Source organism: Lygodium microphyllum, chromosome 10 (assembly GCF_053477565.2).
Source record: "Lygodium microphyllum isolate KBCC chromosome 10, Lygodium_microphyllum_v1.1.10, whole genome shotgun sequence".
Lineage (NCBI taxonomy): Eukaryota > Viridiplantae > Streptophyta > Polypodiopsida > Schizaeales > Lygodiaceae > Lygodium > Lygodium microphyllum.
The window spans coordinates 45,992,666-46,004,758 of NC_141144.1; the positions used below are offsets into that span (position 1 = coordinate 45,992,666).

Here is a 12,093-nt window from a genome sequence, read left to right on the forward strand (position 1 = left end):
CAAAACCATCCCAAACATTGCTTGCTTAACTCCACATGCCTTACTAGTTCTTAAGATGGCCTAGAGGCTTTTGACTAATGTTGCTTTGTAACGTTTTGATGGGTGGGGTTCTTACCTAGCTTTCCCTCTATGCACTAATTTATGTGTAGATATAAATACTAAATACTTTATGTTAGTCGTATCAATACTACTACCATTATAAACTTTGACCTATAATCCATACATAAAGAAGGTAATCCATAGGTAAAGAAATGAAACCATTGAAAAACTCGCAAGACTAATCAGGAAACAGTTCAATTCTGGTTTGGAAGGATGAAGAGAATAGGTTAGGGGGCCATGCGATGAGTTGCGGCTGCTCGATGAGGAGAACTAATTAGCTACGCTGCTCGTCGATCAAGAATCGTCCCAGGTGATGTCCATGCTGCTGTAGAGGTCGTCGTCGGTGGAGACCCCAAGGGCCTGTCAGACGGCGTCGGACGCGTCGACAATGTTGTTGCGACACGGGGGTTGGCCCGCGTGGTCGGAGTCGCAGCCGTTGCCTGAGTCGCACTCGTCGACAACGGTGGCCATGGTGGTGGCGCCGTTGCCGTGGAAGATGATCTGATTGCCGCAGCGGCTGCCCTGGTTGAACCAGCCGGTGGAGAGGGCCACCACCGGGCCGCTGTCCCAGTGGTAGCTCTGATCGCACTCGGAGGTGGCCCCGCTGTTGACGCCGGCATCGAAGTTGTCGACGGTGAGGATGGCGTGGGTACTGCCCGTGACAACGGGGGAGCAGGAAGTAGCGGGGCAGCTGCCGGAGTCGCAGCAGCTGGCGGAGATTTCGTCCGTGGCGTCCCACGTGTCGGCGTCGTCAGAAGTACCAGCTGGCGCATTAGCATTTCCGTCCGTCGCCGCCGCCCTCGCCGCTACTGCCGTCGCCATCACCGCTGCCGCTGCAGATACACGTCCCGAGTCGGGGTAGTCGTCGGACTGGCCTTGGGTGCAGGTGAGATCTCCGTCGCACTCGTCGCCAGATTGGCAACTAACACCGCAGCCTTGGCACTGCCACTGTAAGTGCTGCCGCCGTCCACAATGTGGCTGCTCCTACCGCCGCTGTCGGTGCAGATAGCAGTGCCGGTGTCTGTGTCGTCGTCGCACTGGCCTTGGATGCAGGTGAGATCGCCGTCGCACTCGTCGCCAGATTGGCACACTCTGCCGCAGGTTTGAGGCCCTTAGAATGGGTACGCTCCTGGTGAATCGCCGGCCAAATACACTATCGCAACAGCTACAAGCAGGACCTCCAATACATAAACTTCTCGTATAATTCGGAGAGCCATATAATAATGATCGGGAGAGTTTGCGTGTGTGTGTGTGTGCGTGAGAGAGAGAGAGAGAGAGCGCCTCAGGCAGGGATTCGTCGTCAATCCGATGGCTTCTTTGGCGATGATCAGGGTGCACTGTATATCGCTAGCAGTGTTTCGTGCGTTTGTTTTCATCCGAAAACCATTCGTGTTCCTTCACCAACGGGATAATCTGTTATGGGCCGGCCCTATCTCGTGTTTCACGTCCCGCCTTCGCCGACAGAATAGTTCGTTATGCGACCGCCGTCACGACCCTATCTCGTGTTTCACGTCCTGCCCTGTCCTTTAGGATAGATGCGGGCAGAGGTAGCTTCCAACTTCCTTCCGTGTGCAGCTGGCTACCAAAACAGGTTTTAAGAAAAACAATACATCTCTCTCACTTTCTCCTCGTCTTGACATGCCCAAACTTCAAAGTATATCGCTCTTAGGCTGGGTGATGGTTAGGAATACAATTCCAGGTGGATATGATGCGAATGTGTCCTTAGAGTTCGGGCCTTAAGTTTACACGGCATAGGCGGTAGGGACTTCTTTTAATATCCTACTGCCTTTATATTCACATGATAGTAGTGGAAGATTCGAGCAATAAGATTTTTCATTTTATAACAGCATGCAATTTGTGAAAAAATAAAAAGCGAGATTAATATGTCACATTATAAATTTCAAACTACAAAGGTAGTTGAAAAGCAAGATTAAATGTAACATTGATTAAGAGAGAGAGGGTACACTAATTGTAAAAGACCATTGTGGAATAATACATGAAGCAATACATTTTCTTTTAGGTGGAGAAAGACGATATCTCCATTTTCAAAATATTATCACTAAAGACTTGATGTACTTTCTTCCTTGCATATTCTTTATACATTAATCTTGCCATATTGTTGTGATGATCATCCCGAAAACCAAAGTCATCTAGTATAGCTATAACACCACCTTTGTCGCCTCTTTGTGGTCATTCTATTATATTTTCTACTTAGATTGCATGAATTGCTTGTATCCTGACCATTAAGTTTGTTGTTGTTCTTTTATACTCTTCCATGGAGCTATCGAGTGATAAGCTTGCCTCACCCTCACTATCCATTCCATACCAAAAGAGTCATCATGGCATATGCAAATATTATATAAGTACCCAACACAAGCAACTCTTGCATGTGATGTAGATTCATGTCATATCTATTGAAAAATATGTTAAACCTTGCCTTCAATGTACCAAAAGCTCACTCCAGATGTATTCTCATGCTAGATTGTATGAAATTCCAATGAGAGTTCATTTGTGATAAGTCTTTTCTACATCCTTAGAAGGGCACTAATATGTATGTTTGAGCTCAGTAGACACAACCTCTTCTACCAAATCATAGTACATGTCACAGACATGCCATGATCAAATGTACAAATTAATTCTTGCTCACACCATATGAATCCACACCCCATGATGCGAACGCACTCTTAACAAGACATCCTCGAGCCAACCATGTGAACTCACCCTTGCCATGCCATCATAGAAACTTATAGAAGATATGCCATGTCATCACTTGTATCATCGATGATGTCATCATGGAACATTCTAGAAGATCTTTAGCCGCCCTTCAACACCTATAAAAGAAGGGCTTGCCATAGAGCTCCTTACTCTTGCGAAATGCAACTCCTGGGAGCTCAAGGAGTCAAGACCTCCAAGTAAGGAGCCTTAAGTTCTAGTTCTAGTTCTTGTGTAGTCATTGTATTTAGTCTTGTCTTGTCTTCCATTATACTCCTATTGTCTTGTCACCTTGTAATCTTGTTGTACAAGATCTTGTCTAGTACTGTCTTGTATCTTGTTCAGCCTTGTCGAGGAAGATCTTATACTTCTAATATATTGTATCCATACCTACGGTCTAGGGTTGTGGGATCCTTCATATCCTATCGAGTCTTATTATCTGTACATACGGTCTCGGGTTGTGGGATTTTTTGTATCTTGTTAAGTTATCATTGTACCTTATGTCCCTATGTGGGATTATCTTGAAATTAGAATTCTTGTAACAAATCTTGCATCTAGTCTAGTCTCTTGAGCACAGTATAGCCCTTCCATAACAATGTGGAAAGACGGCTTTCTAACCCTATTGAGTACCATGGAGGCAACCCTTGAAAGTATCGTGGCCTCCCTTCAAAACCTCCAACAACAAATTTAAGACTTGAACGAATGACAAGCACAACTTCAAATAGGACACCCTACGCATCTAGGCTTTGCATTTTAAGAGATGCAAGACCAAATCTAAGACTTGTAGAACAATAGAGGAAGTGATCAGATGATTCTGCATGTTTATTAACCCCCAATAAGAGAACCCAAGATCAACATGCTAGAGAAGTTCAATAGTGATTGTTCGAAGTTCGGGAGATTCGTGCAACAAGTAGTAAGGATCTATATCCACATGCAACGAGATAGGTATCCAGATGACGCTTCCAAGGTGGGATTCATTGGGACTTTACTTTGTGGTCAAGCTTTATAGTGGTTTGCCCCAATCTTGGAAAAGAATATGCTAGTACTTCATAACTATGAGGCATTTCTTTGCAAGCTCACTTCCAGAATTGGAGATGCAGACACTGATTGAGTAGCAAAAACAAAACTTCATAAGCTACGACAAGGTAACCACCCTCCCTCTACTTATGCATCTAGATTTAGGCAATTAATCTATGACCTTAATTGGCATGAGGAGTATTTTATCAGCCAATTCAGATGGGATCTTCGAGATGAGATAATATCAAGGACCTCATGCTCACTATTCCTAAGGAAAAAACACTCAATGATTATATCATGCAAGCCATCAAGTGTGATAATAGATTTTTCGAGAGAAACTAAGAAAGCAAGAAGAATTAAGGCCTCGCCAATGGAACCCAGTCCTAATCAAAGACACATATAATATCATTTGCAATCACTTAGTGATAAACAAACAGTACTCAAATAGTTTCAATCCCAAGCAATCATATATTCACACTTTGACAATAACTTATGTTATCAAATGATAAAATTAAACTTTAATAATTCATCAAAGTTCTACTAACCTTCCAGCTTGAATTTCTATTGAACATTATAGCCCTCTGACGTATGAAATGTGACCTGGGACTTCTAGGTAAGGGATATGTATGCCTTTTTGCATTTCATATGTCACCTTTTTTGTGTGAAAATTTTGGCCAAATTCAGAAAAAATTTGAAAAATAATTGCGTAAGCGATTAGAATATGGCTTTGCTATTGGACTTGTTAAGATCTTTTAAATTTCTTGTTTCTTGAACATAGAGGAATAGTAATCAATACATTTAGTTACTTAAATCCATCTCACCATAAGATTGGGCTACTTTAATAAGTTGTAGAGCCCTTCCCGACGTATGAAACACGATATGGCTACTTTGCATGGGGAGAGCTATGCCTTATCACGTTTTACTCGTAAAAAATTTTTGAAGAAAATTTGGACAGGTTCGGAGAAGATTTCGAAGAAAAAATCGATAAAAATAACATCGCTATTGAGCTTACTAAGAATTTTTAAGAAAACTGCATTTTTAAGAATTTAGCATATTTTGTGCGGGGTGATGAAATCTTACCCTTTTTGGAGGGTGCTAAAGAATTTTTGGCTGTGACAAAGTCCCCTCGTGCTGGTGTTGCGAAGCAAGGAAAGGGCTTGCTCTTCAAAAAAATACTTTTTTGGTCCAAAACTTGGTTTAAAAAGGACCTTTGTTCATACGTGTCACTACTTTAATACGTAGTTAATTTGACATGTGCATCACATAGACCGTTGTTGCCTTGAAACTTGTGGCACATGTCATTGACATTTTTGGACATGATGGTGCTTTTATGGCACTGCTTCTCGGGTGTAAATGAGAATTTTTAGCCTTTTCATTTTGACTTTAAATATAGCTCTTCTGAATGAGTGCATGTTTTTTTTAAAAACAAATGCATGGTAACTGTTGACACATATATACAAGAACTCAAGCTCGTGTTTATGCAGATTTTTATTCCAAGAAATTTGATTTCTCATCCACAACCATATCCTCAACAAGGCATCGCAAGACAAAAGTAAATGTATTGTCAACAAGGCCCATTTAAATTGAGGAAGCAATTTAATTTTTAGGTAACAAACTTATACTATCACTATTTTTCTAGAATCTTTGGAAAATAGTTCAATGAGTATTTGGAGAAATCAAAGATCATTAAAATGTTTATATTTAATCTAGAACGACTGATTGCTGTATGAAATGCAAAATTATCAACTTGTAGATGGTTTTGGAAACTAGTTGTTGCATTTCATAAATCCTCTAGCTAAAATAATATCTGCGGGATGAAATGTGAAATGTTATGCCTGCTCTATTGCCCAAAGGGTCAATTCGCCTTTCATAAGGCCTTGTTGTTTTATTTTGTATAATTTAATATGCATGCTATGTTATCCAAGCATTTGCAAATGTGAAGTATGATATATGAATTTAGACATCCAAGATGAATGAAATAAATTGTCATTTTAGGGCTCATTGTTCTAGTTTCACACTAATGTCTTGCTCAAGTTTTCTTAGCGAGCATGTCATATATAGCTTAGACAAATTTTCTATATGTGAGTAAATGTGAATTCATATATTGTTTCTCTAAACTTGTGTCGTTGTTTTCAGGGTTTGGGTCTATGAGAAATTAGGATGACTAAAAGGAAGTTTTGGAAGTTTTGTCTAGAGGGAATGGAGGAAGAGGATTTGGAGGATACCAATGATGAGAAGCTCTTTTATTTACTATATACAACTGGAAATTCATCCAAATTTTTTTACATCAGAGATATGCTTAATGTTCCTTTTGATTTGCAAGAGCTCTTGAAGGATCTTGAAGACAAATTGAAGGATTATATGTAGTTTTATGATAGACATGTTGAAGGCCTAGAGATCGAGGGATCTTTCCATTATAGTGATGTAGTGGAAGCTACCAATGCTGCTAGAACAACTTTGCAAACAAGGTTTAGCCTTATTGATGAGGAATTCAAGAAGTGGAAAGTAGATTTCCCTTTTCATTGGAATCAGCATCAATGTCTTCTTGTATAGAAGGATATTGGATTTCTTGTATATCTTCAATATATGGATAGTTATTCTTTCGATACAATACAAGAGAAGAAGATAGAGGATATTGGAAGCAAAGACCAAGAGGTTGAAGAGAAGGGGAAGATATTTCAAGAGGATGTTGAGAACCAATTAGTGCAAGGATTTGATGTTGCTTTGTTTAAAAGTGAGAACATTACAAAGTGGAAGAAAAGGAGATAGAGTTGAGTGCAGAGATTGAAACAAGTCCTCTTGAATGTATCCCAACATTTTCCCCAGTTACCTTATCAACAAAAAGAGATATATATTGCTAAATAATATCCAACACCTTTTTTATCTCAAAGAAGATTATTGCTTGGCAATCCTTGTAGCATGGGGTCAAAATGATAATAATTTTATAGGTTATGAATAGGAATTGCTAGAAAGTCTTGATGTTGAGGGTTAGAATTTTTAAGAGTGCTCTGTAGGCTTGCATTCATGTATTAATCAAATCGTGGACTATGAAAATGGGGGGATACCTACAAAGGAAGAGTTCTTACAAATTCATCAAAGACTTGGTCTAGATAACATGGGGTATGAAGAGAAATTGAAGTCTCCATTAGAGAAGAAACCAAAAAGTTCAATAAATCTATATGATGATAGTCTTCTTGAAGAAGATGAAAACCCTAAGGTATGGAATATAATCATAATATATCCATTGTGTTTTATATTAGAGTATGTTATGCATTATAGACAAATATTATTGGATATTTATCTATTGACATCTTACACTATTGTAGTTTATTGTGCAGATAGAAATTGAAGATGCAAACAACTTTCTTGGAAGAGCCAAGGCTCAAGGCCATTGAAGCAAGGCCTTGGCCATTGTATTGGAAGTTTAAATAATCAAACAGTTGCAATTTATCATACCAGGTTGTCAAGCTATCCAAGCCTGCCAATGATGGTTTTGAAAGCTATCTCCAAGGTGATTGGTCCCAAGTTTTCAATAGAGGATCAAATAAAATAGTTTTGGTGGAAGAAGCTATAAGAGTTTTTGGCTTCATGCCTGGATATAGTGGATCTAGGGTAGGATACTTTGGATTTCTTCACTCTTATTTACTCTCCAATGTAGGAGATGCCAAGAATTTGAAGCTCCTTCTAGATTATAGGAAACAAGAGTTCCTGAAATGTAGAGGTCTTATTAAGTGGGATGAAACAAAAGATTCCTCTAGAGGACCTAGTGAATTGCTTGAAACTAGAGGCTCTTCTGCAACAAAGTCAGACTAGAAGATGTCAAGGGTTTCTTAAAACCCATCTTTTTTCATCTCTTTGTCTAGTTTATAATCATTCTGAAAATCTTTGCTTTGCACAAGAGTGTAAATATCCCTCTTTTCTTCTTTGGGTAATAGTGTGTATAGTCCTTGCTAAAGATGATGTATTACATGATGTCCTTGCATCTTTGATCTTGAATTTGTGAAAATTTTATTTGTAGAACCATTGGAAGATCTCAAATAAACTATTTTCTTTGTATCTTCCACCTCCATATCTTGTGTGTCTAAAGTATTTTGTTCTTGCTTGTTGATAATGTGATTTTTTCATATCTTGGGTTGATAAGACAAATAGAGATTCATATTTCTTGATAAAATATGGAGCATGGTTGTATAAAATATGTTGCATAGTTAACAATATAAAGAAATTCAATTAAAAAACCTTCTATGAGTCAGTGAACATACATATGAAAACTTCTTACAATATATGAGTGAGGTGTTTATTACCCCAAGCTTTTGTCATTGTATTTTTAAAAAGATTCAATTGGTTTTTGAAGTCTTTGAGATCATCATCATTCCATTCAATTTTATCACAATAAAAGAATGCTTTGTCTAGTGTTTCCCAAACATTGGCTTTTCTATTTCGAGCTTGTCCATTATTAGTATGATCATTAACTACATTATGTTGGGACTTCCATTGATTGTATCTAATAGTTGAGCCACCATTCCTAGAGTTTATCTTACTAAGTCTCCCATGAAAGCCTACAAATCTTCTATCCTTCACTCCACCAATAGATGGCCTTTTGGGGGCACAATTACCATTCTTAGACTTAAGAAGATCTGGTTCAATAACAACATTACCACCATGTATACCAATTGTAGATGAGACTTTTTCAATCTTTGTTATAGCATCTGTTTTAGCTGATAATGGCTCCATCTTCCATGCAAATCCTATATAAAGATGAACAAGCTTTTCAATTATCCTGCAAAGTTCATGAAGTGTACAGATATGGGCGTTCACTAAAGGAATATCTAAGACTGGCTTAAACTATGGATCCTTGTTGTGCCTAGAGGGAGCTCTATTCCAATTGCTTGAGCTCAACTCTATGGCTGGGGACATGCAATATAGGCAAAGAGATCTCGAGTTGGTTCCCTTTGATATATTGTACACACATTTGACTGTCTTCAAGTCACTAGCTATGTGTCACTCAATCTTCTAGTTCCCAAATCCTTCAACAATAGCTCTTATCCTACTACTTGTTGTCTCTTAATAACATCAGGTAATGGTATTCGATGAGAAACCCAATACAATATCAAAATCCTCTCTATCTACTTCGAATGCTCCTAGCCACAAAATATTGTATTTCGATTGAACACTAAATGACATTGAGTGATTGCAGTGATTTGATGAAAGTGCTCTATTCATAAAGATAATAGAGACTCTCTCTAGTTTTGTGCATTTCAAAATCTCACTTTCATCAAGTTTAACCACAAATCTAGCAATTCCTTGTGCCTCTTCTAGTGACAAGTCATAGAATCAGATCATTGAACATTGTAGGGTGGGCAAGTCAAGGAAAATAATATTAAATTCATTGAATACAACTTCCTTTTTCTTGCCCTTGAAGCTAGCCTTGATATGGAAAGGCTCACCTAGAATCTCCATCACTTTATTATTCACTCTCTATCTGATAGTTCTAACCCATAGATGGCCTTGGAAGTATGCAATTGCGTACTTGTCCTTGCTTCATATTTGATTGTAAAAGCTGAAAAATTTGGATATAAGCATCCCACCTTGCCATGTTATCATAGAACCTTCTTAAAGATATGCCATGTTAGCACTTGCATCATCGATGATATCATCATGGAATCTACTAGAAGATCTTTAGCCACCCTCCAACACCTATAAAAGGAGGGGCTTGCCATAGAGCTCCTCACTCTTGCTAATGCTAGTTTTGGGAGCCTAAATAGGCGGGACCTCCAAGTAAGTAACTTTGAGTTCCAGTTCCAGTTCTTGTCTAGTCATGGTATCTAGTCTTCTCTTGTCTGCCATTATACTTCTATGAGGAAAATCTTGTAATTCTAATATCTTGTAGCCGTACCTGCAATCCCAGGCTATGGGATCCTTCATATCTTATCAAGTCCTATTGTCTATACATACGGTCTTGGGCTGTGGGAGTTTTTGTATCTTGTTAAGTTATCATTGTACCTTTTCATTGTGCCCCTACATGGGATGATCTTGAAATCAGAATTCTTGTAACAAATCTTACATCTAGTCTAGTCTCTTGAGCATAGTCTAGTGCTCCCATAACAATACCCAATTGACCTCTAATACAACTTTAACCTAGATCACTTTTAATGAAGTTCAAAGTGTCACGGATTGAAATACCCCATTCTACATCATAATTCCATATAGAACACTTTAGTGCACTGGTTAATTGTAAATTGAATGGAATCCTTTATGATTAAAGTAATCCTCATGGTTCTCATTTGGGAAAATGATAAAAATATATGAGTTATCAACTACTCCTACCACATACGATATACCTCTCAAGACCTCAAATTCCCTACTTTACTTCTCAAACCTAATTTGAGAAGGCTATTTAATATACGTATTCCTTAGGTGTGATGTGAGCATATCCTTAAAAAAGTGTTATGAACGTGCATAATATTTTCTAAAATATTAGTATGCCACACAAACAATGCCCTTTGCACACCCATACAAATCTGCCAAGACATTTAATATTGTGCCAAATGCTAATCTATGATGAGCAAGATAGACAGATGTACTAATACTTAGAGTCACTACAAGATATAGACCTTATAGCGACGTTTAAAGCGACGAAAATACAAACAACAAAATTTGCCCCCGTCGTCGCAAAAAGCGTCGTTATTGACGACGCCATAGAATCGTTGCTATATGCATCGCATTTGCGATGTAAATAGCGACGCATATAGCGACGGTTACAGAGAATTTGCGACGCTGATAGCGATGACAATAGCGACGCGTGTAGTAAATTTGTGATGCAAATAGAGACGGTAACAGAGAAAAAAAAAATTTGTGGCAGGGCAGCAAGCTGCCCTACCACATATAGCACTGTGTGCTGTATGAGAGCCATACAAAATAGTTTATGCACTGCTCTGCTGCATACAAAGCATTTGCAAACAAAAAGAATGTATACTGAAATCATAAAACTGATAGATGAAATAAATACATGATATCGCATAAAATGCGATTGGTACAATCATAAAATAATATCACTAATACATAGAAAATGTCTACATAGATCGGGCGACTAAAAACTAAAGGTATGTGAGCTCTAAGGATCCAAGGGCGAGCTACAAATCGTCGTCCCCCGAAAGCTCTTCCCGCTGTAAAGGAGCATCAAACGGATTCTGCAGAAAAAGAAACAACATATCAATCCACCATACAATAATGCATTCAAATATCTCATGGTAACTACGGACAAGAAAGATGAGTGACTTATTGGGCCGCCGCGTCTATACAATCGGTCGATCAATGATCTGAGACCGTGCCTCTCTGCATATCGAGTCTCAAGGCCTTGCGGATCGCGATTTGTAATGGAGTGCTGCAAAGAAAACAAAATGCTAACTATTAGAAACATGATTGTCAGTACAAAGAATATCTCAAAAAAACAAATAAGCAAAACAAAAGAGAAACTTACAAAGTCCTCCAAATATGTCCTGTGGCCGCCACTCTCAAGATGATGTACCGATCCAGCCTCGATTCGTGCCCTCGCCGCCTCCCGCTGCTGACTCCAACGTCCTAGCGAATTTGTAGCCTCCTCCCTCAGTCGGCGCCAATCGTCTACATCTAACCACTCGGGCTTTGGAGCCCCATTCTTGATTGCCTTGCGTGTGTCGGATCGTCTATGTGACATGTATGCACGCATGCAATCCATCATCCAGCCCGTAGAGAATCTATCCACTGCGGCTGGCACCGGGAACTCCTCGTGCAAGGATGCTACTATGTACTCCTTGCTCCCCTCCCGTATGTTCCTCCAATGATCCAGGACGTTGTGCCGAAAAACTTGTTGGCACAACTCCCTCATGCGAGCCATCACCCTCCTCCCCTCATCATTCATGATGATGGCTCCTGACCTTCCATCCACTAGGTATCCATAATCCCTAGGAGTGTGCCTTGTATGGGCCCTCTCCCATCTCCGTCCACGCTCCTGGGCATATCTAGGAGACCCCTGAACATCTGGTATACCGACAGGGGTACCCTCTCCCGGAGTGCCACTCAAAGGGGTGCCACCAGAGGGGATGCCACCAAAAGGAGTGCCACCAAAATGCATGACATCTGCCGACGGTTGCGCAAAAGCCGGAGTAACTGGAGTGGACGTCCCCACAGGTGTGACAAATCCTGGAGGTGACCGAGCTCCAGCTGAACGATGAGACGGAGACACCGCGTCCGTGTCTCCACAGCAGCACCCCCTTGATCCTCCTACAG

The 12,093-nt window shown here is 39.8% G+C and overlaps 2 protein-coding genes across 2 annotated transcripts; both read right to left on the reverse strand.

Annotated features, from left to right (window-relative positions):
- Positions 1-356: 356 nt before the first annotated feature.
- On the reverse strand, positions 357-958 carry LOC148029957 (putative ripening-related protein 1). The gene has a single exon (XM_087687159.1). The coding sequence runs from the start codon at positions 919-921 to the stop codon at positions 463-465; it is 459 nt and encodes a 152-aa protein (XP_087543285.1). The 5' UTR covers positions 922-958; the 3' UTR covers positions 357-462.
- Positions 959-10,882: 9,924 nt separating this feature from the next.
- Positions 10,883-11,844, reverse strand: LOC148029958 (uncharacterized). The gene is made up of 4 exons (XM_087687340.1): positions 11,835-11,844; positions 11,306-11,406; positions 11,088-11,209; positions 10,883-11,015 (listed from the first exon to the last, which is right to left on the reverse strand). Exons 1-4 carry the CDS (start codon positions 11,842-11,844, stop codon positions 10,940-10,942), a joined length of 309 nt encoding a protein of 102 aa, XP_087543466.1. The 3' UTR covers positions 10,883-10,939.
- Between the last annotated feature and the right edge of the window lie 249 nt (positions 11,845-12,093).

Coding starts and splice junctions, on each gene's coding strand:
- LOC148029958 (XM_087687340.1), bottom strand. Junction 11,210..11,305: donor GGACATATTTGGAGGACTTT/GTAAGTTTCTCT, acceptor TTTTCTTTGCAG/CACTCCATTACAAATCGCGA. Junction 11,016..11,087: donor ATAAGTCACTCATCTTTCTT/GTCCGTAGTTAC, acceptor CTTTTTCTGCAG/AATCCGTTTGATGCTCCTTT.
- LOC148029957 (XM_087687159.1), bottom strand. CDS start 921: ATGGCGACGGCAGTAGCGGCGAGGGCGGCGGCGACGGACGGAAATGCT.